We start from the raw sequence: 27,753 nt of genomic DNA, 5'->3' as shown, positions 1-27,753 counted from the left end.
CATTGTGAAGAGATCCCCAGGTATTTTCCCAGAGAACAGCTGGTGCGCGTGCGCATTTGGGTGTCACCGACGAAAGCGCGTTCCCAGCGGGTCACCTCGGAAGCGCATGCTCGTGGCGCGTGCATGAGCCTCTCGAGACGACGTGCGCGCGCCCCGCGTCCGAGGCGATTGGTAACCGGGAGTTGGGTGAAGCGCTGTTTGAGGTGACTTAAGGCAAAGCACGCGTCGAAAGGACGGTTCCAGGAGCCTTTCTAACGGCGGAAAGGCCCTGACGACCGCCGCGAGCTTGTCTGGGACCCGGCTGCGCAGGGGCTGCGGGAGGCTTCGTGCGTCAGCGCGGCCGAGCTCGGCCTGCCGGTTGGGGGAGGGGTCGGGGTGGAGCCTGAGCCTGGGGGACCTGCGGCGGCGGTTCTTTTCCCCACCCCCACCCCCATCCCCGGAGCTTTCGCAGCGGGGGGAGCCGAACCGGATCGTCCCCTTTGATTGTGGCCCGGAAAAGAGTGGGATGTCGTCAAGAAATCGTTACGCTGGGTAACAGTCTGAATGCCAGTTAAATGTTGACCTCTCATTCGCTGCCGGCCGCGAAGTTCCTTACCTTGAAAAACACCGGGTCTGCGATTGGTGTTCCCGGGCTTGTAAAACCAGCCCTGTCACTGGTGAGAGGTCGGGTTCACGCTGCTCTCTCGCCTGTGAGGAAGGGAGGAGATTTAGTGGCGCTATAATTTAATATTTTATACCTGGCAGGAAAGCGTAAAATCCAGTCCAGACAGCCCCAGACCCTCGCTGCTGTGGTGAAGGTAGTGTGGAGCCCTGTAAAGACGGTTAATGCAGGGACCTTCTGAAAACTGATTATCAAAGTAATGTGTGAACAAGATTTAAAAATCAAATAATACAGAAAAGTGGATAATAAGGCAATTCCTGCCGTACCCTTTTCCATTCCCAGTCTCTTGCCTCTGAGGCAACGTTTAACCAATAATAAGGAATAATAATCCCTTAATGCCCATCTCGCCTTGATACAACAGTTTGATTTTTTACATTTCCTCTGTCTTAGCCCTTCATGAGGAGTTTTTACTAAAAGTCATGGTTATTGTGTAATGTATAAACATTATGAAACTAGCTTGGACACTTTTTTCATGAATTTCTAGCTGAATTTAATTTAGACATCTGTTTTTGGTGAAGTGATTAGAATTTTGAGCACTGTCTTATGGGTCAACTTCAGTTGTGATTATGATTTCACTTTAGGGCATGTGGGATTTAGAAAGGAGCAGTGAAAATTATGAAATTGTGAATGCTCCTTTGGATATTAAATCCGTTCCACCAAACATGAGCTGTGTGATCTGCCTAGAAATCAAAGCTATAATTTGTTTTGTTTTGGTTTTTGCACTGTGGTTTAGTAAGAGTTTTAATTTACCTCAAATGGTATTTCTCTGTAATGCTTGAGAGAAATGGATAATGCTGTGTAACTCTGAGGCTTTGATAGTGTGTGCGTGTGTTTTTTTTCTCCCACAGGCAGTTATTTCCAGTGAGATAAGGAAACCAGTGCCTGGCATTCTTACCAGCTTTCTACCTGCCATGATCAAGTGCCTGTCAGTTGAAGTACAAGCCAGATTGCGTTCTGGTTTGGCTATATGCTCCTTGGGCCAGTGTGTTGAGGAGCTTGCCCTCAACAGTCTTGATGCTGAAGCAAAATGTGTGGCCGTCAGGGTGAACATGGAAACCTTCCAAGTTCAAGTGATAGACAATGGACTTGGGATGGGGAGTGATGATATAGACAAGGTGGGAAATCGTTATTTCACTAGTAAATGCAACTCTCTGCGGGACTTGGAGAATCCCAGGTTTTATGGTTTCCGAGGGGAGGCCTTGGCAAGTATCGCTGACATGGCCAGCGCTGTGGAAATTTCATCCAAGAAAAACAGGACAGGGAAAACTTTTGTGAAACTGTTTCAGAATGGAAAAGCCCTGAAAGCTTGTGAAGCTGACTTGACTAGACCAAGTGCTGGGACAACAGTAACAGTATATAACCTGTTTTATCAGTTACCTGTAAGAAGGAAATGCATGGATCCTAGACTGGAGTTCGAGAAGGTTAGGCAGAGAATAGAAGCTCTCTCACTCATGCACCCCTCCATTTCTTTCTCTTTGAGAAATGATGTTTCTGGTTCAATGGTTCTTCAGCTCCCCAAAACCAAAGACATATGTTCCCGATTTTGTCAAATTTATGGACTGGGTAAGTCCCAAAAATTGAGAGAAATAAAATTTAAATATAAGGACTTTGAGCTTAGTGGCTATATCAGCTCTGAAGGACATTATAATAAGAATATGCAATTTTTGTTTGTGAACAAAAGACTAATTTTAAGGACAAAGCTGCATAAACTCATTGACTTTTTACTGAGGAAAGAAAGTATTATTTGCAAGCCAAAGAATGGCTCTGCTACTAGACAAATGAATTCAAGTCTTCGGCATCGGTCTAACCCAGAACTCCACGGGATATATGTAATCAATGTGCAGTGCCAGTTCTGTGAATATGATGTGTGCATGGAGCCAGCAAAAACGCTGATGGAATTTCAGAACTGGGATACTGTTTTGGTTTGCATTCAGGAAGGAGTGAAAATGTTTTTAAAGAAAGAAAAATTATTTGTGGAATTATCAGGTGAGGACATTAAAGAATTTACTGAAGATAATGATTTTAGTTTATTTAGTGCTACTCTTCAGAAGCATGTGCCCTCTGATGAGAAGGGTGACCAGGCCAGTTTCCGAGAAGCATGTAATAGTATTTTGGATTCCTATGAAATGTTTAATTGTCAATCAAAAGCTGTGAAAAGAAAAGCTGCTATAGAAAACAGAAGAAACACACAGAATTCTAGAGATTCAGAAGATCTCAGAAAAGAGACAGATGATTCATTTTTGTACGTTTATGAATCAGACGGCCCAGGCCATAGTAAAGTGATGGAGTCATCTTTACAAATCAAAGATAGCTCTTGCTCAGAATCAAGGATCTTGGAACAACAGACAGCTGAAGTAGCAGAATCAGGAGAAAATGAAAAACATAAAGAACTTTGCTTAGAACTTAACTGTTCAGAAGATCCCTGTGGCACCAGTTCAGAAATGTTTGCAAGCCCTTTTCAGACATCATACTGCTTTGAGAAAAGTGGGGATGATCTAGAAATACAGAATGCAGATACTATTGTTAATGGCATGGCTACCAGTATCCTGGAAAACAATGGAACCCAGAATCAACTAGAGAGATTTAAAGATGCTACCGAAATGGGATGCCAACCTCTGCCTTTTGCGACAACATTATCGAGAGTACATGGTGCTCAGAGGGAGGAAGAGAAAAGGAAAAAACAACCTAGTAATTGTGGAAGAATAAACATTTTTAGTTATGGACAAGTTAAGTTATGTTCCACTGGCTTTATAACTCATGTGGTACAAAATGAGCAAACTAAATCAACTGAAAGAGAACATTTGCTTAAAAACTATATTCAACCTGGTCCTGCGAGTGCCAAAGAAACATTTGTAAATAGAGCGTGCCATTCAGTTGAGACTCCCAACATCGAAGACAGAACTAGCACTTTAAATAAAGAATTTGCTCAACTGTCTAACAAAAAATTATGCAGAACAAATACAAATTTGGGGCTAGAGAACAAACCTATAGCAACTTATAAAAATGTTTCTATTTCTCAGGAAAGTAGTAAAAAATCACACATAGGTTGCTTATTACCTGACACATCCTCTTCTTCCCCTTGGTGTATACCTCTTTCAAATGGTAGTAAGAAAATAGACGAATTGATTGGTTCCTCCAAACCCATAGCCCGTAAGAAGCTAAGATTAAGTTCACAACTAGGATCTTTAGAGAAGTTTAAGAGGCAGTATGGGAAGGTTAAAAATCCTCTGAATATAGAAGTAGAAGAAAATAATAATTTTGAAATCTCTACCAGTCTCAGTCCTCGAACGGAACCTGACATTCCGTGGACAGACCGAAATCACTTGGACAACTCAGACATTTGTAAAGTCACTAGTGTGAAACATAAAGACCCAGATAATAGTTGTCAAACAATAAGTCACATCCTTTACTCAAAGAAGTTTCCATTCTCCAATGAAGAAGATTGTTTGGAACAACAGATGCCTTGCTTAAGAGAAAGTCCTATAACTCTAAAGGAGTTATCTCATTTTAACAGAAAACCTTTGTGTGTCAAGCAGTCTCCTAAATCTTTAGCCTCTAAATTATCCAGAATGAAAGGTTCGGAAAGAGAGACTCAAGCAATGGAAATGATGAGTCACTTTGATGAACTTCCACTATCGGATTCCAGGAGGAAAGACCATGACTTGTGCAGCGGGTTAACCTTAGATTCTTGTAAGTTATTTCAAAATGAATATGAAAAAACAGAGAGTGGCATCATTCCAGTGTTGGACTCTGTCACACAGGATAATTCCTTCAATAAGGATAGTGAAACATACTCTAACAACACAACAGAGAACTCTGTGATACCAGAAACTCCTTTGGTGTTACCCTGTAATCATTCTAATGTTGTCAGTAAAGATTCAGATGTTCTTGTGGCTTCAGAACCACAGATAGGAAGTCCTGACTCTCCCAGTAGAATGTCAGTGGGTCACGTGGAAGATTCCACCTCTGACCAAAATGGACCGTGTTTTCAGAGTGAAGAGTTTATAGCAAGAACTTGTTCTGTAGATGAAGAGTCAAGCACATGTTCTTTGGATTGGCAGCAGCATTTTGATGTGGCCCTGGGAAGAATGGTTTACATCAACAAAATAACTGGACTCAGCACATTCACTGCTCCCACTGAGGACGTTCGGGCTGCTTGTACTAAAGACCTAACAACTGTAGCTGTGGAGGTCATACATGAGAATGGTAAGCATGTAGTATTCACTGGCATGAAATGCTTTTGAAGGTGGAAATAATGGCCAAGGTGTGAGATAATCATTGCCCAAAGAGATTATCTCAGCTGTTGGAACATTTTGAAGTTTAATTACAAAATGTCTTTCATGGTATATGAAGATTCTCTAGATCCAGTACTATTTATATCTAAAAATACAAGAAAGACTGGTAGTAGAATGGAAGTGTATGTATATGTGTCTATGGGTGTGTGGACATATAGGAGGATGAGACTATTTTTAATGAAAATGATACTATTAATAGTTGAGAAGATCCTCAGTGCTCCCCTACCCCACTTCTTCTCTCTCCCAAACATACAGCTCTTAGAAATTTGTCTTTAAAGATACCTGCAATGCCAGTGTGATAGTTTTCTGGAAGTTGCTTTCTGCAGCTGCCAGGTAAAGGGCCAGAATGATCCTATAATCATCCTAGGTTTCCCGGATAATCTGTGGCTCAGTACAGTACTATATATTTATGAACTTTTTTGTGTGTTTTTAGAAAAAGACCTGACCATAAATTTTTTGGAATGTAGGTAAAGTATGTAATTTTCCTAACTGTACTTTTCAAATATAGTTTATTATAATATATATGTTAACCCATTTGAACTGCTTATGCTATAAGTAGCTGTTACTCAGAAAGAATGTAGTTTTTAAATCCTACCAGAAGGCTCCATCAGAGCCTACACTGTGACTCTTGAATTCTCAGGTCCCAGTCAACATTAAAGTTTCATGGTTTTGGCAGTGTGTTGAAAGCCAGATGTTGGGAGATGGTAAAGTGATTTCCATCTGGCTATAATCTTGGTTTTGCATCAGGAGGATAAACATTAAATGTTCATCCATATTAAAAGTCTTGAATTTGCAGAAGAATGTATGTATGAATGTAATCGCAAATTAACTTGTAATTTTCCCTAGGATGAATATCTTTAGCAGGAGGCTCTGATTTATCTAAGGTTAAATAAGACCTTTATTTTTCAATGGTTTCCAGTTTTTCCCTTGTGAAAAAAATAATTACCATAGTAATTTACGAAGTATTAAGTAGGGAGAAAACCCTTGTCTTTGAGTACTGCTCCTGAGACTCTGAGGTTGCTCCTAAAGACCCACATGTTTTTCGGTCTTTGTAACTTAATGTCCTGATTTATACCTCATGCTTATCAGAGGTAAGCCCAAGGCACTGGCACCTCATCTTCCTGAAATACAACTGCTTCTAAAATGGTGACAAAAAAGAACTTGATTACATTACACTGAGGTGGTTGTTGCTAAAACCAAGGGGGGAGTCTCAGTTGCCGGTTGCCATACTCAGCATAAACCTCTGTTCCCGTTAAATCAATCTAGATGTTTCAAACACTTCAACCTACTTGACTTTCTAGATTAGCAAGTCTTGCAGTGAACTCTGAAGGCTAATGTTAACTCACTTTCCAAAGGAAAAATAAAGTATGTTGGGTATAGAAACAAGTTCCATGGAAAGATGGCTCCTAAGCGCCCTCTACTCACATGGAATGTTACCTCTCTGGAAACGACTCATACATAGTAGGACATTGGAACACTGTTGGACCTTACATAAAAACGTTACCTAAGTTGAGTTGTTAAGAGGTAAATTAAATTGTACAGAAGAGAAGATCTATAAAGGTAGTTTTAAGAAGTAGTGTCAAATCTTCAAGCCCTGCTAGTTTTCTTTAAAAAGCCTTTAACTCTGTCCTTTCTATGATGGTGACACAACCTTATTTCACCTTACCCTTTAATTTTATCATTCTGAATGAACCTCTTCAAATTTGCCCAACAGATTTATCTTTTTGAAATAAAGTTTTGTCATGTTTTGCCCCTATTCAAAAGTGTCAAATTCAGGCATTATTTCTAAAACTCAAAATCATCCTTCAGAGAGGAGGGCAGAATTTGGGCCAGATCTTACTGGAATTTGGAGTTTATATTGAGAACTTTTCATTCTTTTGTCTGCTCATGTATTCATTCATTTATTGACTGGTCATACTGTGCTAGGTTGCAGATTCACTGACTTGGCTTGCAGGAGTTCACAATCTGTTAGATAGCTGTTCCAGACAGCTATCTAAACATAATATGGTGACATAAATGTTGTAATAGAAACATATTTTGGGTATAGGGACTGGTGAAGTTTGCACCAAGTAGTGAAGGATAACAGTCGAGTACCACTATATATTTAATATTGACTATCTCAACCATGACACTGTTGACATTTTGGACTAGATAATTCTAGTCCAAATGAACAAACATAATGTCTAGTCATAGGTTTGTCCTACACACTGTAGGATATTCGGCAGTGTCCCTGGCCTCTGTCTGCTAGATGTCGGTAGCACCCCTCACGCAAGTTGTGACAACCAAATGTTGCCAAATGTCCCGCATATGAAATTGTGCCCATTGAGAATCGGTGATCTATTTTCAGTGCTTATTCTGTGGTATAGATGGATAATGGGACTAAACATTAATGTAGGTTCCTAAGTTAGTAGCATAACTTCATTTAAGAACTCTGATTCTCAGTCTAGTAGTCAACCTTATATCTTGATTTGGTTTGTGCAGAAAGATTTTTTTATGTAACTTGATTATTTAATAACTTATATTTTGAGTTCAAATGTGTAGGTTTCCTTTTTACATTTAGGATCTCAGTACAGGTGTCATCCTTTTAGAAGCAACCTCGTTCTTCCTTTCCTTCCAAGAGCTCGGGAAGAGAGGACTGTGATGAGACAGAAGTCCAGAGGTAGGGGCAATAACAGAGGTTGCTGGGACACCTAGTATGTCATGTACCACCTAATTCAAAAATTTTTTTAAAAAGCAGGGTTGTATTATTAAGCTTGATCAGTGCCAGCTGTGCCTTACTGGAACCAGGAATTCCCCACGGTCCTATTTCACAGCAGAACTAAGTAATTCAGTGCATGCATTTAGATCAGAAATTACTTTTCCAGGCTTGAAGTCAATACTGGGTGATTATGAACCATCTATGGTGTCTTGTGATTGAGAAATTATCTCTTATTTTTAAAGATTGGAGTTTTGCTCCATATTGTTGTAGTTTCATGTAAGCAAAATTCTTATTTTCAAAAAAAAAGCTACAGACATTATATTTGTTCCTTGTTTCTAAAAAGAGGTAAGGTGTGTTTTTATCTAAAGATGGTGAGACTGCTAATTTGAACCAGTTTCTTCTCAACTTGTATTCTGAAATATCTCCTGAACATAGTTTGGAGAAAAAGCTATAATGCCAGAAGACGCAGTCATCACTCTAGTTTAAAAAGTAACAGATCAAAACAATTTAGAGATCCAGCAAACACTGAACATTTGTAGAATATTGGAACAATATGTCTGCTCTTTGGTCTTGAGGCTGCACCACACAAAATATGAGATGCCATTCACTTTCTTTTTCTGAGGCTCTTGATGCCAACTATACCTGTTCCCTTTTGCCTTAGATACTGTGGTGGATGATCCTGTAGGTAGAGAATCACTTCAGTCTTTGTTCTCAGAATGGGAAAATCCAGTATTTGCCCGTTATCCAGAGGTGGGTCTACTCTTTGCTTGTTATTTTAAAATTTGGATTTCATTTGTCTATGGGCATGAATGACTACACTAATTTTTAATTACAAATGGATAGTGGGCATGTTTCCAAATAATTTATTTGGAAGTACTGTTTAATTATTTAATACTATTTAATTATTTAATGTAGAGAGGAGGAATCAGAATTCATAGCATTTTGGGAGCTCACACATTTTGGTTTAAACATGTGTAAAGTGTGATCAGTTTGTGAATAGTGAATGTGTTTGCCACTTTTAGAAAACCTGACTTCCAGCTTTGGCAAAGTATTTGGTGAGGGGGTGATAATTAAAAAAAAAAACACATTAAATCATTATATAAAGTAGCTAGACTTCTACTGGCAGGATACTTCATCATGGGATGTGAGTTTATGTTCTCTCCTCAGTGGGTTATCACAGTACATACTCATATGTTGTAATGAAGGTATAAAATAAACATTTGATTACTGATTTTTCAGTTAAGTTGTGTTTAAGGACTTGATCATGGTGCATAAACAGATTGTTATTCTGAAACAGCATTGGTTTTTGTTAGTAATTTTGTTTATAACCCAAAATTATTATTTAAGGCTAATAATTTACAGAGCCTTTTGAATTTCTGAAGTCAACACACCTCTAATAGGTTCTATGAAAATGAATGTTTTAAAGCACTTTGAGACCTTTAGTAAAACAGCTCTGCAGATATAAAGAATTAAAATTTAAATGATGTTTTTGCTGGGTCCTTCTAGGTTGCTGTTGATGTAAGCAGTGGCCAGGCCAAAAGCTTGGTGGTTAAAATTCACAATGTCTTGTATCCTTATCGTTTCACCAAGGAAATGATTCATTCAATGCAGGTAAGAAGTTGACTTTGAAATCTCATAAAAATATATGTAGGACCCAACCTGGACAAACTCTTATGAAATTGAATATATTTGATGATCTAGACCACCCTGGTCAAGGCACATGTATGTTTTAAAATCTTATTGGAACTTATTATCAGAAGAAAAAGCAAAAGGACTAATTTTAATTACAAAGAAAAATGTCTTCAGTAGTGTGAACAAGCTTGGAGGGATGAATTATAGATTGAGGTTCACAGTTTCAAGGATTATATATATTTTGACAATAATTAATAAGTCAAGTAAATACTATAGAGGCATTGTCCTTAAATGTATTAACAGTGCCCCTTTGTAAACGACCTTCTATTGTGTGAGGCTACAAATGACATGGCTTAGGAGACTCCAGATTCAGGATCTCTGTTAACAAAAGGAACCCCTTGTTTCATCTGCTTTGCTAGTTTGCCCTCTCCCTACACCACTCAGGCTGTCTTTGTTTACTTATTTTCAGTATGGAAACAAATTAGGAGGTTAGACAGATACAGGCAAACTCCTAACCTGGCATTGACCTGGTACCAAAGCAAAGCAGGCTCTCTCTCTTTTTTTTTTTTTTTTGAGATTTTATTTATTTATTTGACAGAGACACATAGGGAGAAGGAACACAAGCAGAGGGAGCGTGAGAGGGAGAAACAGGCTTCCCGCTGAGGAGGGAGCCGGATGTGGGCCTCAGTCCCAGGGTCCTGGGATCATGACCTGAGCCGAAGGCAGTCATGAAGGCAGCCACTTATTGACTGAGCCACCCAGGCGGCCGCAAAGCAAGCTCTTGATCCAGAATTAGGGGAGTGAGGCCGGGAAGTACAGGGAGAACCTTTTCTGTACCTGGACAGAGAGGAGCCACCGCGGATTAAAGCCCCTTGTGGCTTTTAACTTACAGTTGTAAGGGACTAGCTCCTCCAAAATGATTTTCCTTGCTTTTGCAAAGCAAAATTTTCAAATTTATTTTAGCCCCATTTGTTAGCAGTCTCTGATTATATTAATAATTCTCTGGTCCTATTTCCTATTAATAAGAGTCATTCTATTGGGAACATTTCAGGTCTACTCTAAAGTTTTGTTAGCATGTCCCTTGTAGAATCCTTAGCCTGTAGTCTCCTTCCTTTATGTGTTCTGATCATTCTACCTGCCAATTTTTTAATCTTTCCTAATGACTCCTTCAGATTCATTAGGACCTTACCATAGTTTTAGGTATGAATGTTATAGTGCAAATGACTCTTAATTAAGTACACTTTTTCCCTTTATATGTAGATAAAACTTTGTTAATTTGTATTTAGTGTTGTGCCTCTTATTTTAATGTGTGGCAGGTTCTCCAGCAAGTGGATAACAAGTTTATTGCCTGTTTAATGAGCACCAAGACTGAAGAGAATGGCGAAGCAGGTAAGATTGGAGTTCAGGGGGCGACTGGGTGGCTCAGTCAGTTGACTGCTGTCTTCGGCTCTGGTTGTGATCCTGGGGTCCTGGGATTGAGTCCCATATCAGGCTCCCTCCTGAGCAGGGGAGTCTGCTTCTCTCTCTCCCTCTGCCCCTCCTCTAATGCTCTCTCTCTGGCTCACTCTCTCCTCTCTCTCTCAAATAAATAAATAAAATCTTTAAAAGAAAAAAAAGATTGGAATTTAGCCTTCATTAATAAGCAGCTGGTCTGGTAGGCTCCTTTTAAGGTATTTTTAATATACAATTCAGTTGCAGTGATTTGGGCAGATTAAAACCAACTGGGAAAACCAATTTAAATTAATATTATGAAAGAACAGTTTTAAAGTACATTAGTTTTATATGCATATGCAGAGACATACATATGTAAGATACATTTTAAGCTATTAATAATAGTTACCTTGTGGGTGACGATGAGAGTGGGCAAAGGGGAAATTTCATCTTTTACTCTAAAATATTTTATAGTATTTGACTTTTTTATAATGTTTTCATGTATTCCCTTTATAATAATAGAAATTTTATATAATGAACTCTGCTAGGTTTATTAAGAGTTACATATAATACCTCGGTGACCTGCTTTAATAAAACAATAGTAGTTTGTAAACAATAACATTAACTCATTCAACAAATATTGATTGCCTGTTGCATGACAGGGACTATACTAGGCCCTAGAGCTACAATGGTGGGGAAAAATATACATGTAAGAAAAACAGGTAAGTAGATTAACATTAAAATTTTAATTCTAGCTAATGTTATGGAAGAGAGAAACAAGATGCTATTTGTTTTTTAAAAGATTTTATTTATTTGAGAGAGAGCAAGAGAGAGAAAGCATGAAACGGGGGAGGGTCAGAGAGAGAAGCAGACTCCCCATTGCACAGGGAGCCTGAAGTGGGACTTGAACCCAGGTCCGTGGGATCATGACCTGAGCTGAAGGCAGACGCCCAACCGAGTCACCCAGGTGCCCCAAGAAACAAGATGCTGTAAAAAAAAACGGTACTGAGAGATTTGATTTAGTTAAGAAAGCCTGGGAAGGTTGTCTTGGTAAAATGAGATCTGAAGTATGAGTGTGAGCTAACTAGGTAACCAAGGGAGGGAAGAGTATTCTGGGCTGAGGAATGACAAATGATATATATTTGATTTCCTCTCCTCTAGTGAGAGGAAGCAGGACACATGCAGCTGGAGTGAGAGCATGGAGATGAGGCCAGAGAAGTAGGTCACAGCCAGATCTTAAGTGTCAGTTACCGTCTTTGTATTTGTCTCAACCCCGATTGGAAACAATGGAAAGCTTTTTGTTTTCTTTTGTTATTGTTTGTTTTTGCAGTGACACATGTCACATCGCATTTGTGCCTTGGAAATACTGCTCTGGTTGCAGTATGGAGAATGGGTTGGGGCTGGGGTAGAGTCCCAGTAATTGCAGAGAGACTGTAGGAGGTTACTGCAATATCTAAAGATCGTTGGTGAAGACCAGGGTGGACTGGAGAAAAGTGAGTGCATTAGAGAGATATGTAGAAGATAAGGTCAGCAGCATTCAGTGATGCATTGGGTGTGGCAAGGGAATCAAAGATGACAACTCATTTTCTGACCTCTTCACTGAGTGGATGATGTAGGACCAGGTGACAGAGATCCCAAGGAGAGCCTCAGAAATCTGTCCCATGTAAGAGAGGGACTGAAGGAGGCTGAGGGTGAAAGAAAGCTTGTTTTTCATTTTTCTTTTTAAATGAGAAGATTCGAGCACATTTATGAGGAATGCTTGCTAGTGTATGGCTGAGAGCTCTGAGCACCTGTGGAGGGCTTGGGTCCAGACAGGCAGACGTGCAGGGGGATGCTTCGAAAGTTTGGAAGCAGTTCACGCTCTTGGTATTCCAGAGTATTCCCTTTTACCTTGCTTATGTTGTAGATTTATTTAGTAAATGTCATAATAGATCAAAGGCAAATTAAAAGTGCTGTCAAAATTGTCATAAATATGAGTGAAAGTCAAATTCTAGTAGTTTCACCATTTTGGGAAAATGAACAGATTTTTTTCTAAAGTTTTGATTACCTGGAATTCTTTGTTGTTTAACGATTTTATTTATTTATTTATTTATTTATTTGAGAGAGAGAGAGAGAGAAAGAGACCCAGCACGTAGAGGGATCTCCAGCAGACTCCACACGTACTGAGCTCAGAGCTGATGCAGGGCTCAATCCCACAACCCTGAGCTCATGGCATGAGCTAAAATCATGGGCCAGACGTTGAACCGAGTGAGCTACCCAGGCGCCCCCCTTTGTTGTTGAATACCAAAATCTCTATAATGGCATCTGAGATGAGTATAGCCACAAAATCTGAGATGTTCAGAGAAGCAAAAGGGACCTATTTAAATTTCTCTTGCAGTTCTGTATTATCATTGGGTTTATAGTTGACCTTTGAACAATGCAGAGGAGCCCTAAACCCCCAAACAATCAAAGTCCGTGTATAACTTCTGACACCCCCCAAACTTAACTACTATTAGCCTACTGTTGACCAGAGCCTTTTTGATAATTTAAACAATGCATATTTTATATGTTATGTAGATGATATGTTGTATTCTTACAATAAAATAAGCTATAGAAATTGTTACTAACAAAATCATAAAGAAGAGAAAATACATTTACAGTACTGTATTTATCAAAAAAAATCGGCATGTCGATGCCCCAAGCAGTTCAAACCCATGTTCAATGGTCGATTTTAGTTAGATACCACCAAAGAGAACTCTTAGATAAATACATTTTTAAAAATCAAAATATAAGTGTTTTTACTGTCACTCATGAATACTAAAAGCAATTTATTCTTGTAATTGACTTATTTTAATATTTGCATGTTTTTTTAATTGACAAATGTATTGTTTTAAATTATAGTGAAATTAATCCCATATACTCATAAATTGGCATTTTGTATAGCATACTTTTACCTGTGATAAAATACAGTTGCTATGATACCCTAAAGAATAAGGGTTCATTCATTTATTCTGTAAATATTTATTGAGTGTCCTTGATGTGCCTTGTACTATTATACATGCTGGGAGTATAACAGATAGAATTCCTTCCCCTTATGAAACTGCTATTCTGTTGTGTTAGAATATCAAAAATATAGCTTCTGACATGATTAAATAACTTCATATCTTCTGCTTCATTCGAGGAATGGAGAAAATGTTGTGAACAGTATACAGACTATAAATCATTCTGCTACCATCAGGTACAGATTTGATTTCCTAGGGCCCCTGACTCTTGGAATTCATACCAACTCATTTTAAGTTTGAGGTTACTCCCTCACAACTTTTTTATTTATTCCATTGTTTTGCCCAATACAGGATGTTCCCTCTTCATCACAACCAGCTGCAACTCCTTCTATCCTCAAAGGAATTTAAAATTCATGTTCCTGTGGTCGAACATGCCGTCAGAAAAATTACTTCTTTTTTTCCTTAAGTCTTAAGCTCTCATGCCATGAATTTGATGGTGTCATAGTAACATTCAATTCTTAGAATTGGGAGAATTGGGAAGAAATGGGAAAAACAGGAATTATCTATTTTGATCATATTCAAGAGGAGAACTTTTATTTCAATATGCCCAATAGCAATAAACCTCAACCCTTTGGCCCAAAGTGATAAAATTACAAGACAAAAAGATGTATTAATGTAATTGAGAGTCAGTCCTGTCAGTGAAAAAGGGATTTCCCTGTTGGTTTGGCTTTTTGGGTAGGAATATTCTGCCTTCTCTCTTGCACTTGAGAGTCAAAAGCCTTGCTACTCAAAAGCATGGTCTGTAAATAGCATAACTTGGGAATTTGTTAGAACTGCAGAATCTCAGGGCTCCTGGGTGGCTCAGCCAGTTAAGCATCTCCCTTTGGCTCAGGTTGTGATCTTGGGCTCCTGGGATGGAGTCCGCATCTGATTTCCTCCTCGGCGGGGAGTTGGCTTCTCCCTCTCTCTCTCCCCCAGCTCATGCTCTCTCTGTCTCCAATAAATAAATAAAATCTTTCAAAGAAAAAAGAATTGTATGATCTTGCATTCCATCTCTAATCTGCTGAATGAGATTCTGCAGGACCCGCAGGTTATTTGTGTGCTCATCAGAGTTTGAGAAGCCTGAGTCTGAAGCAAGGCAAACTATGACTGAGGGCCAGATCCAACCACCACCCGCTTTTGTGCACCCAGGGAGCTAAGAATGGTTTTTACATTTTTGAATGGTTGAAAAAAGCAAAAGAATAATATTTCTTGACACATTAAAATGATATGAAATTAATATTTCAGTATGAAGTTTTATTGGAACACAGCTACAGTGTTAATATATTGTCTATGGCTGCTTTGGTTCAAAAGGAATAGTTGAGTAGTTGTGACAGAAACCATATGTCCTAAAAAGCCACAGAAAAAATTTGCTGAACTCTGATCTAAAGTGTACTAGATCTGGCAGCCACCTTTTTTAATATGTAAATGGTTTGTGAGAAAAGTTGAAATTGGCCAGAAGGATGTTTTTTAAAAAAAAATTCTAATTACACTTATATTTAAAAGACATAATTATTATATAATGTAAATCAACAAATTGAATTTATATGTTTGGCTATAATGTTTCTTAAAGTGAACAACATCTGTCATTTATTAAAAGTGTACTCTCTGGGGAAAAAAAAAAAGTGTACTAGAATTACGTTCTTCATGGGCTCCAGAGTAGCTTGTAAATCAAAGTCAGCTGATTATGATAATGTGTGTAAAGTCCTTCATTGTATCAATTTGAATTAATAAAGCAAGATCAGTATTTAAACATTAGGAATATAGGGCTTTAACCTTGTTTTATAAATGAAATACCATGAACTAAAGACTTTCTCATCGGGAATAAATTAGTTATAGTTTTCCCCATAATTTCAGTTTTTTAAGAAATGAAGGATATAATTGTTACTACTACATATGTATGTTTCCCTTATGCTTATGTTGTTATATAGTTTGAATTAATTTTTTTTCCCTGCACACAACATGATTATTTTAATGTAGATCTGAGAATTTGAAACTCCAATCATCCTTGCTAATCTTCTAGGTGGAAACCTGCTGGTCTTAGTGGATCAGCATGCTGCCCATGAGCGGGTCCGTTTAGAGCAGCTGATTACGGGTAAGGATCTGTTTGGGACTAGAAGAGATTTGACATTCCCGTGCAGAGCTTGTATACTGAAGGAGTTTTTCTAACTGTGACTGTTTTGAGGAAAGATGAATTTTATGTTTAAAAAATTAAGCTGAAGTCTTCTGGTTTGGCTTCTTTTATAACTGAAAGAACATAGCGATTCGCTCTGGTGATTTGAACTTGGTGGTCTTAAATGGTCAAAGATATATTTGCTATACATTTATCATTGACCCTAATGGTTGGGTACCTAAGAATTAGGCTACTTTATCGTGACCAGCATAAAAATACGCTGTGTGCCCATATGAGCTTGGTATATGTATCTTAACACTTCATCTGGCAGAGACTACCACCAGCTCATAAGACCCAGTATATTATTTTTATTATAAAATTTGTTTTGAATAGGTGGTATAATCAAGTAATTTCAAGTCTGAAAGGTATAAAAGGTAATATAATAAGGTCTCCTTTCTACCCTTGTTCTTCATCCCACTAGTTTCTCTCCCCAGAGACAAGCAATATCACTAACTTGTTATATGTTTTTTCCAAAGTCAGTATGTGCTTTTTAATCTTTGCTACCCTATTTTCTCATCATGAGGTCGTATGTTCTCCAAATGGTAAAAGCCCAGGAAAATCTTTACTCCTGTGGTCAAGTAATGAAAACTAATGTCAAAGAGGGGAGGACCTAAGGAGATAGTTCATGGACTAGAATGGCAGTGATATTACTTCCACGTTCACTTTTCCTTATGAGATGAAGACTTAATTGTCAGGAAAGATATGGTAAAATTAGTGTTAGGAAAACTTGCCATAGGCTCAGGACTATTTGAGAACAGTACTGATGATTGTCTTCAGAGACTGGAAAACCCTTCTGAAGGAGTGGGGAAATCTTGAGCCTTACCAATGTTATTTTCTCAGTAATCAACAGTATTACCTCCATCCCCTGTTATTAAAACCACATTTATTGACTATCTACAGAAACATTGCCTTGTTCATTTCAATGTAAGACTTAAGTCTTATATTTCTTATTTTGGAAAATCCTGACGAAATGAATAAATGGACTAGATATTTACTAGTTTGACCTTAATAATGGAAATTCAAAACCTAAAACTGAACAGGGAACACATTCCTAAGTACGATAATAATTAACATGGCTGTACCTCACCATGCCTTATTTTTATCTAATTCTGGAAGACTTTACTTCTTCCTCTTCACCCATTCATCTTTTTTCCAATAGATTCCTATGAGAAGCAAAAGCCACAGGACTCTGGTCGGAAAAAATTACTGTCTTCCGTTGTAAGTCCTCCACTAGAGATAAAAGTGACAGAGGAACAAAGGAGACTCTTACGGTTAGTACCATCATGAGAGTGTGATACTTAACAGTATAACCTCTCACAGTAATTCTGTGAGGTATAACTGTTGTTCCTTTTTTCAAGTGAGACACCTGAGACCAAAGTGAGTTTACATGACTTCTTCAATGTTATAACAACTCTTGAGTGGTGGATCAGTCTTTCAGATGCAGGTCTTCTGACTCCAAATGCTCTTCTTTCCACCATATCACAGCTGTTGAGTATAGGATAGAGTTTCCTTGATAATTTTTTCCAGCAGTTGGCTTAGAATGCTCTTACCATTTCTTGGAAAAGTCCGTGTTTATGCTGTGTTGTTTCTGAAAGCAAAGTTACTGCAGTAATTGCTTCCATTCTGCTTTGCCTTGGTGCATTCTAGATTCTTAGTTTTCATTACCATAATCATACTGGGAAGAAAGTAAAACACTGAGCCATGAGGAAGGGGTAAATCATATGGTGAGTCACAAGATAGGACGCTGTCCCACTTTTGAGCAGCAGAGATTATTGGAAATTAAAAAAGAATTGTCTCTGAATATATGTCAGGTTTGGGAATATGCAATTGCCAATAAATCTTCTTCCCTGGGGCATAATTTATAATAGAAACAGATCCACTTATTTACATGCTGTTAATCAGGACTTCTCAGTTCCTAGGGCTGTTAATTACCTCCCTGCTTTAATGCTGATTCAAAACATTCTCAGCCCTTTTTATTTGTGCCGAACTCCTTGAACTGCCAGCAATGAGGAGAAGTTAGCAATTCGCCAGTGAAGAATAAAAACTTAGGAACAAAACTTAGAAACAAACTTGATTCTCTCAATGGAGAAAAATGGAGAAAAAAAGAGAAAAAAAGATGAAAGGTACTATAATTCAAAAAGGAAAATTGATGATAAAATCCTAAACAAATGAGCATAAGTATGAGAAAAACAGTACAACTCTTAAAACCTGTGGCTGCTTTTGAGAAACTATCCAGTGTTTGGAACTCATAGTAAAATGTGAATGAAGTAATACTTTTGTAATTGAGGTTATCTCTTTAGGTGTTACCACAAAAATCTGGAAGATCTGGGCCTTGAAATTACATTTCCAGACACCAGTGATTCTCTGGTCCTTGTAGGAAAAGTACCACTCTGTTTTGTAGAAAGAGAAGCCAATGAACTTCGAAGAGGAAGAGCTCCTGTGACCAAGAGTATTGTGGAGGTAAGACAGAGCTTCACATGTTGAGGAGATTGCTGAGTGAAGGTAACCTCCTGTTTTCTTTAGAAATTCTAGAAATTCTCTATATTCATCGTTTATCTAACAAGCATCTGTGAGATCCCTGCTATGTGCCAGGTGCTAGAGATTCAGAGATGAATTACCTCAAGTTGAAGAAAAGCTATTTTTTTTCCCTTAGTAAAAATCTTGTAGAACCTTAGAGGAGAAGGGCAGTCTAGACAAAACAACTGATATGAGAAACACGGAGCAGATCCTGTGTTTAGAGAACTACCGGTATATATGGCTTAAATGAAGATATATATGTAGTGATGGACTAGATGAGGCTAGAAAGGCCATCAAGACCAAGTCATAAAGGGATTTTACATAGTCTGTTAAGTTTGCATTTCATCCTCCACATACGTGGGGTGGTTTTTTTTTTAAGATTTTTATTTATTTATTTGACAGACAAGTAGGCAGAGAGGCAGGCAGAGACAGAGAGAGGAGGAAGCAAACTCGCTGCTGAGCAGAGAGCCCGATGTGGGGCTCTATCCCAGGATCCCGGGATCATGACCTGAGCCAAAGGCAGAGGCCTTAACACACTGAGCCACCCAGGTGCCCCCACATATGTGTTTTGATAAAGGTCTGGAAAACTGCTGCTGGGATGTGGCATTGGAGGTGTTGAAGAGAGAACCATACTTCTTACTTTATTTATTGTGTTTCACTTTTTAAAAAAAAACATATAGCCTCCACGTCCAGTGTGGAGCCCACTGTGGGTCTTGAACTCATGACCCTGAGATCCAAGACTTGAGCTGAGATCAAGAGTCAGATGCCTAACCACCTGAGCCACGGAGACACCCCACACTACTTTTTACAACAGACAATTTATTTTGCCTTTGTTGTCTTTTCTTTACTCCTTTCTGGTTTTCTATTAGAGTTTTCTCTATTTCTTCTTTTTTTCCTCTGCTAGTTGAGAAGTTACATATTCTATTGTATTCCTTTAGATTAGCCTTGAATTTCAGCCTTAACAAACTATCAGGTAATTTGTTTCTCTGTTCTCCCTAAACTGTACAAAAACCTTACAGCCCTTTATCTTCCATCATTCCCCTCCCATCTTCCATGCTGTTGCTCAGTATTTTAACTCTATCTTGTTTTTAATCTCCTTAGCAGTCATTAATTTTATAGTCAATGTTTATTTTATTTTTTAAATTTAAATTTAATTAACATTTAGTGTATTATTAGTTTCAGAGGTAGAGTTCAGTGACTCATCAGTCTTATATAATACCCAGTGCTCATTACATCATGTCCCCTCCTCAATACCCATCACCCAGTTACCCCATCCCTCAAGCCCCTGTTCCCTCCAACAACCCTCAGTTTATTTCTTGTGTTTAAGAGTCTCTTATGGTTTGTCTCCCTCTCGGATTTCATCTTGTTTTATTTTTCCCTCCCTTCCCCTATGCTTCTCTGTTTTGTTTCTTAGATTATACATATGAGGGAAATCATATGATAATTGTCTTTCTCTGTTGACTTATTTCACTTAGCATAATACTATCCTTTAGGTCCATCCACATCATTGGCAGTGGCAAGATTTCATTCTTTTTGATGGTCGAGTAATATTCCATTGTATATATATACCGCATCTTCTTTATCCATTCATCTGTTAATAGACATCTGGGCACTTTACATACTTTGGCTGTTGTGGACTTTGCAGCTATAAACATGGGGTGCAGGTGCCTCCTCAGATCACTACATTTGTATCTTGTGGTAAATACCTAGTAGTGCAAAAGCTGGGTCATAAGGTAGCTCTATTTTTAACTTTTTGAGGAACCTCCATACTGTTTTCCAGAGTGGCTGCACCAGCTTGCATTCCCACCAGCAGTGTAAGAGGGTTCCCCTTTCTCTGCGTACCTGCCAACTTTTGTTTCCTGAGTTAATTCTAGCGATTCTGACTGGTGTGAGGTGATATCTTATCATGGTTTTGATTTCAGTTTCCCTGATGCCAAATGATTTTGAGCATTTTTTCATGTGTCTGTTGACCATTTGTATGTCTTCTTTGGGGAAATGTCTGTTCCAGTCTTCTACCGTTTCCTGATTGAATTATTTGTTCTTTGGGTGTTGAGTTTGATAAGTTCCTTATAGATTTTGGATACTAGCCCTTTATCTGATAAGACATTTGCGAATATCTTCTCCCATTCTGTCAGTTGTCTTTTGCTTTTGTCTGTTTCCTTTGCTGTGCAAAAGCTTTTTATCTTGATGAAGTCCCAATAGTTCATTTTTGCCTTTGTTTCCCTTGCCTTTGGAGACGTGTCTGGCAAGAAGTTGCTATGACTGAGGCCGAAGAGGTTGCTGCCTGTGTTCTCCTCAAGGATTTTGATGGATTCCTGTCTCACATTGAGGTCTTTCATCCATTTTGAGTCTATTTTTGTGTGTGGTGTAAGGAAATGGTCCAGTTTCATTTTTCTGCATGTGGTTAGCCAGTATTTACTTAGATTAACCAAAACATTTACCATAGTCTTTGTTCACTGTTACTCCTTGAATCCTACTGTTCATTCCATGTTCAGCTTTCTTTTTGCCAAAATCTTTTAAAAGTTCTTTTATTAAGAGTCTATTAATGATAAACTGTCTTTGAAAATGTCTTTATTTTGCCTTCACACTTGCATGATTGTCTAGCTAAAAACAAAATTCCATATTGTCATCCCTCAGTGTTTTGAGAACTTTCCATTACTTTGACATTCTATATGCCACTGGAGTCCATTGTCTACCTAGTTATCAGTACTTTGTAAGTAATGTGATTTTATCTCTGGTGGCTTTTAAGATTTTCTCTTTGCCTTTGGTGTTCTGCCATTTCACTATGATATGCCTTGTTTCCATTTCCTTCTTGAGATTCATCAAGCTTCTTCCCTGTGGAAAATGTACAGTTATTATCACTTCAAGCACTGCTTCTTCCGCCATTCTCTCTTGTCTCCTAGAAATCCTGTCAGATGTCTACTGGACCTTACCTTTTTAACGTCTCAGTCATATTTCCTATTGTCTTACCTCTTCATGATACATTCTGGGCAATTCCCTCATTTATCATCTAGTGAACTAAATTCTCTCTTCATTTACTGTTTAATCAGATGTTTAACTGATCCACTGAGTTTATTTCAGTGACTGTATTATTTTACTTCCAGAATTATGATTAGGTTCCTTCTCAAATCTATCTGTTCTTTTTTCAGTGTCCTATTTAATTCATTGTGGTTTCTATTCCTTATTTATCTCTAAGTCTTTCTGTTTGGAGCACAGGCAAATCCACATGAACCCAGTCTACCATTTTTTGAGAAATCTAAGTTACCTTAGTCATATCTAAAAATAAAAAAAAAATTAGAAGATTGATTTGGCGGATAAATTGTGTGATAGATTGATACAGGAAAAGTTTGAGGCAGGGAGAGCAGTTGAAAGACTATTGCACTCATTCAAATAGGAAAGGATGAGGGCCTAAGTCATAGCATTGGGAATGGAGAGGAGGGATATATTTGAAACATAAGTTGGAAGGTAGAATCAAGAGGACCTGAGCAATAGAAAGTATAAAAGGGATAAAGGAGAAAAGATATAGGATTCTGAAGGTTCTAGCTTGGATGACTGGAAGGATGGTGGTGCCATTGCCAAAAGAAGGAAGTAGAGGGGGAGGGGTACACCTGCCTGGGGAGCTGGATTATGAGCCTGGGTTTAGAAGCATTGAATGTGCCTTCAAGTGGAGGTGTCTAATGGATAGGCAGACATACAGATCTAGTGCTTGGGAAAGAAGGCTGGGCTCTATGTACCTATCTGGGAGTTAACAGTGTATATATTTTGATAATATCAGAAGCTGGAGAAGGGTCTAGCGGAAGTATAAAAAGAGGAGAGCAAAGGGTGGAGTTGATGGAATACCAGCATTCAGGGGGCATATGTCTTGACAAAGGTCTGGAAAGGTACTGCTGAAAAGAAGAAACTGGAAAGGATGATTGAAAATATTTGGTCAGATTGAGAGGAAGAAAATCAGGAAAAAGTAATATCGCTAAAGCCAGTGGAAATTTTAAGCAAGAAGGAAGTAGTCAACAATAGCCATAAAGCTTGAAAAGTTGGGTTTGCAATCATGAGAACAGTGGTGCCATGGTGGAGTCTGTTCCTGGGAGTGGGGGTGCAGAAGACAGATTGCTGGAGGTGGAACTGAGTAGACTGCTCTTTCAAGATCTTTGGCCGCATTCAGGAGAAGAGAGAGAGGGTGATAGCTAAAGGTTAGGAGTGGTCTGAAGTCTAGGTCAGGACACAGGGTTGAGGAAAGATTTTTGATTGTTTTCAGATGGGAGAGACTTACGCATGTCTGTAGGCTAAGGGTGAGAAGACATTTGAGAGGAAGAGACAGTTGATAGCACCAGCTTTTGGATTACCATGAGTTTAGCCCTTCCAAAATTGCCCTTTGATCAGACAACCTTTGCTTTGCTTTCATCAGTGCTCTGTCTCCCAACACAGCCTTGTTCTCCAAGGCTCCTCCTCCTAACTGTCTTAAATCCAAAAGATAGGATCTGTTAGAATCTTTTATTGTAATTCAATCCCTAAGTATTTAACCAGAAAATTATAATAAAAACTTTTCCCAAAGTGACTTCAAAGACTACTGGTAAGGAGTTTACTTCAAATTGAAATAAAACTTATGGCTTCAGAAAATCTTGACTATGTTAAGTCACACTGATCAGAAAAGATTTTGTTGATTCTGGAAGAAGCTGGAACAGTTTTGGTGTCTTAAAAAGGAGATAGCTACTTGGATCTTAACAGTTGAAAGCTCATGAGTATTTTCTTTCTTTCTTTCTTTTTAAAAGGTTTTATTTATTTATTTGACAAAGAGAGATCACAAGTAGGCAGAGAGGAAGGTAGAGAGAGAGGGAGAAGCAGGCTCCCAGCTGAGGAGAGAGCCCGATGTGGGTCTCGATCCCAGGACCTTGAGATCATGACCTGAGCTGAAGGCAGAGGCTCAACCCACTGAGCCACCCAGGCACCCCTCATGAGTATTTTCTATCAAGTTCTGTCCTCTAGCCTGATGAATGAGCTTTTTAAAATATTACTTAAATTATCTAGCATTAATTGAACTACTGAAATGTGAAATGAACAGAGAATATGATCTGTCTCCCCCTTATCAGGCTTAAAAAATTGTATTTCACAAGTCCCAGATGAACAAGCATGAGAGAGAATGGTGAAGAGGTTAGGTTTGATCACTGTCCACATTGAGCTCTATTAGTGGGTCAGGTATTATGAGACATCTTTCTGTGTAGGTTTGTTTGGAGAAGTACATGGCTTTTGAAAAGTACATGGTATCTACCCCCTAGCTCTTGCTAACTATGCTTATTTATGAGCATGGTGGACTAGAGTGCGTATGAGGAAAGGGGGAGAATTTTCTGAGTCTGATTTAAGATCTATCATGTTGTACTCTTAGGAAGGTGATTTATACATCACCAGTTCTAAGAGTGAAAAAATCTTTTGTTTTCTCAAATTATTAAATACTCCTTATCTCAGAAGTTTTTTATCTCTAGAGGTTAAACAGATTGGTAGCATGAAAAATAGTGTCTGCTTTAAATTTCTTTGAGGTCCTTTTGTAAATATTAACATCTGCAGGGGTGACTATTGAGAAGGCTACCCAAGGGACAGAGGTATGCTAGTGAGGAGAAACTTCTGAACAAATTGCCTCAGAAAACAAGCTTTTTTTTTTTTTTTTTAAAGATTTTATTTATTTATTTGACAGGCAGAGATCACAAGTAGGCAGAGAGGCAGGCAGAGAGAGGAAGGGAAGCAGGCTCCCTGCTGTGCAGAGCGCCCGATGCGGGGCTCGATCCCAGGACTCTGGGATCATGACCTGAGCCGAAGGCAGCGGCCTAACCCACTGAGCCACCCAGGCGCCCCAGAAAACAAGCTTTTTGACCTAAAGGGAATTGTCAAAAAAAAAAAAAAAAAGATGCCTGTGGGAACTGAAGTGACTGCTTATGTTCACGATATATCTAAGTGCGTGTCAGACTCAGTGCCCAGTTGTGTTGATGACCATGGTGTATTTATTCCGTTTGTGTGTAATATTACACTTGTTTTGGCTAAGATCATGAATACAAACAGCCTTTTAGTGAGAAGTCTCCCTGATACTTAAGACTCAGTTGAATCATCAAGGCTGCTCTCAGCAGTTACATAACCTCCTGAGTTATGAGCTATCTCTGGAGGAGGTTTCAGTAGCTAAATATATTATCTAGTCAGTAGGAGTTCTATTAAATTGTCTTGGTATTTTCAGACTCAAAATGCCTCACAACAAAAAAATTATTTGCACCTAAGTGCTATACTGCTGGAACTCTCTTCTTTAGGGGGTGTATTTTTAAACTATAAAAGGATATAAAAAGACAATTAAAACAGAGTAATGCCTGTTTTCCTTTCTGCTTTGTAGGAATTTATTCGAGAACAAGTGGAGGTAAGCCTTTCTCTTATTTTGGGGTTTCACACAGATACCCTACACACAAAGGCTCTGTTGTCCCATTTCCCTTTCCCATTAATGAAGAATGTGTTTATGCATTAGCTACTCCAGACCACAGGAGCCATCCAAGGGACTTTGCCACTAACCGTCCAGAAGGTGTTGGCATCCCAAGCCTGCCACGGTAAGACTCAGCACGCCAGCTAGTGAATGCTTCTGTATGCTAAGCACTGGCAGGGGTATGACCGTTAGGAAAGAAGTAGAAGGCACAGTTACTACTCACTTCTTGGAGGGTACAGTTTGGATCAAGAAAGTGTATACACTAAAAGTGAACACTAAAAAATTGCTTTTACAAAGCAAAATACCAACACATACATTGACCATAATTCTGACTGACATATATGAGTAGAGGAGTAACTCATGGAGGAGATGGATTCTGAGTCAAGCTTTGAATGAGCTGAGGGACGTGGATTCCTAGGATAGAAGGAAAAGTTTACCACAAGAGGTAGAAATAGCCCATGCACAGACTGAAAGGCAGAAACAGATTAGTTATATGAGGAGCAGCAGAGGATACCAAGGACACCAAGAAATTAGGCTGGTAAGAAAGATCAGAGGCCTACAAAAAAATTTATGACTATTGTATAATTGTATAATTATTGTATTGTATAATTATTTGTTTAATGTTTGTCTCTCACCTATTAGACCCATTAGATCATAAGCCTGTGAGGGCAGAGACCATCTCATTCACTGTGGCAGAGGTCCTGCTACAAAGTATATACTTACAAATATTTGTATACTTGTAGAGAATTAATGTATGCGTAAAGGTAGGTTCTGGCCACATGAGAGTTTAGACCAGGAAGATGATTACGGAAATAGGAAAAAGCAAATAAAATGGACATTGTAGGGAATAATCAGAGATCTTGGTGATAGATTGGCTAAAAGATGACCTCGATTTCACAGCCTGTAAAAATATTGCCCTTGCCTCTTGAGGAAAACTCAGAAAGCAAAATCCTAGCAAGTTAAGGAATGCCTCCTAGAGGGATTAGAAAGACAACGATTCCATAGGGAAAAGCTGAGACATAGGTTGGTCCTGAAGCCTTAGTTTCATCCACGGTCAGTAAGTGCCAATTTCAGGCAGTCTTAAAGTCACATGAAAAAGTCTAAGAAACCTTTTACTTTCCCAGATATTTGGCTCTGGCCCAGGGTCAGGATTGGTTTCCCACTATACACACCATAACCTTCTTGTTTCTGTCTTTCGTTTAGGGGCCATTAAGTTTAATGATGGGCTAAGCCCAGAGGAGAGCTGTCGCCTTATTGAAGGCCTGTCCCGGTGCCAGCTGCCATTCCAGTGTGCTCATGGGAGGCCTTCTATGCTGCCGCTGGCCGACATAGAGCACTTGGAACAGGAAAGACAGGTACAGTGATGACCGACAGGAGAGGAGGGAGCACAGTTTATCTTCTCTTTCCAGTCTAGCTCCTGTTAGTCAAATGTAATCTACCTTAATCCTTTCCAAAATACCAGAGTTTTATAAAGTATGCATTGAAAGTTTATTTATATACAATTTCACCATTTCATCTTCTACTTCAAATTCGACATGGAGCCTAGGCTACACTGTCAGATTGTACACATGATGCCTTTGTATTGTATAAGCTTCACACGTGTTCTGACTAACATAGCCTGAACATCTGTTGTCTCCTGCCTCTCGGTTTGATAAGATGTAGAAGTTTGCTGTGGGGCTCCAGAAAGTTGATAGAAACACAGCAAATCCCCTGCTAGCAAATACAGTCTATAAACAGCCACTTGCTTGATGGTATGTGCTGTAAGTGGGGCCCTTGCTGGAAATGGTAGCAATCTCTGAGGATCTCTAGAGTTATGATTTGGGGATCATTAGGCAGGAAACCAAGCTTAGGATATTTTCACATTATGGTTTGGCCTTGATTACTCAACAACCCAGGAACAATGATGTGTGGGTAATGCAATAAAGCCCCAGAGTGGTTTAAATTAAAGAATATTTTCTGTTCTCACTATAATCTTAAATGAAACAGAACATGAGAGCATAATAGGAATGTCCATGTTGCTGCTTTCCAAAATCTCTTCTTTTGCTTGCCTCTCTTGTAAGGGCTAGAGAGTCTTCCTTACATGGAGTTTTCTGGTACTTTTGTTTTCTGATACTCCAGTAGACTTTACTCCCTTAAACTTACTATTTCACATGACAATGAAAAAAGGTTTTATCCTCATTCCTGAAGAGATGAGAATCTAGTTAGAGTTTGTAATCCCACTTATCCTAAGGAAATCTCTCCTCTTTTCTGAATCCAGAAATTAGAAATCTAAACAGATTGGAATAACCATAATTAGGAAATTTTTATATGCTCCTTGGCTTTTTGTGATACATATGGCAGTTATTCTGTTTCTTCCCACAGATTAAACCCAATCTCGCTAAACTTCGCAAAATGGCCCAGGCCTGGCACCGCTTTGGAAAAGCAGAAAGATGTGATGATGCAAGGCAAAGCCTGGAGGCATCCATGCATCCTTGTGAGCCACCGTGAGAACAGAACTACTTATCTATAAGGAACCAAAGGAACGCTAACTCTATGCCCCTGAGCAGAGAGCATGAGCTGCAGGTACCAGCAGAGGCCTGAGTTGGCTGGTGCCCCCAGGCAACATGATGGGCCAGTCTTGGGCAGATGAGCCCTCCAGCTAAAGCTAAAGGCTGTATCCCTGCAGCCCTGGACACAGGAGGTTGCCCTATAATATCTACTTTTTATAACTTATTTAAAGATAAAATTTAATGATTAATTGGTTCATTTGTGGGGGGGGTTTTAATGGGGGGGGGTGGAAGTGGTTTGGTTCTGTGTTGCAATTTTTTCCAGCCTCACAGTTGGCATTGATGTGATTTGCCTGATGTTGAACTCCCCAGGATCCAGTCTGCCTTCCTAC

General features: G+C 38.9%; 1 protein-coding gene across 7 annotated transcripts; it reads left to right on the top strand.

The window, feature by feature from the left end:
* Positions 1–103: 103 nt before the first annotated feature.
* On the top strand, positions 104–27,612 carry MLH3 (mutL homolog 3). 7 transcript variants are annotated; one of them, XM_032837515.1, is made up of 13 exons: positions 104–203; positions 1,510–4,867; positions 7,517–7,615; positions 8,316–8,404; positions 9,161–9,265; positions 10,603–10,675; positions 15,761–15,832; positions 17,070–17,181; positions 18,211–18,370; positions 24,792–24,815; positions 24,921–24,999; positions 26,079–26,230; positions 27,237–27,612. In XM_032837515.1, exons 2-13 carry the CDS (start codon positions 1,573–1,575, stop codon positions 27,360–27,362), a joined length of 4,386 nt encoding a protein of 1,461 aa, XP_032693406.1. In that variant the 5' UTR covers positions 104–203; positions 1,510–1,572; the 3' UTR covers positions 27,363–27,612. The 7 variants fall into 7 exon arrangements, 6 of the variants coding, with proteins under 6 accessions (XP_032693406.1, XP_032693401.1, XP_032693402.1 ...); XM_032837510.1 differs by lacking the exon at positions 104–203 and adding an exon at positions 466–656; XM_032837513.1 differs by lacking the exon at positions 104–203 and adding an exon at positions 553–797.
* The last annotated feature ends 141 nt before the right edge of the window (positions 27,613–27,753 follow it).

The sequence above is a fragment of the Lontra canadensis genome, unplaced genomic scaffold, assembly GCF_010015895.1.
Source record: "Lontra canadensis isolate GAN:19392208 unplaced genomic scaffold, GSC_riverotter_1.0 scaffold98, whole genome shotgun sequence".
Lineage (NCBI taxonomy): Eukaryota > Metazoa > Chordata > Mammalia > Carnivora > Mustelidae > Lontra > Lontra canadensis.
The sequence above is the reverse complement of the archived record's forward strand: the minus strand, read 5'-3'. Positions and strand labels throughout refer to the sequence as shown.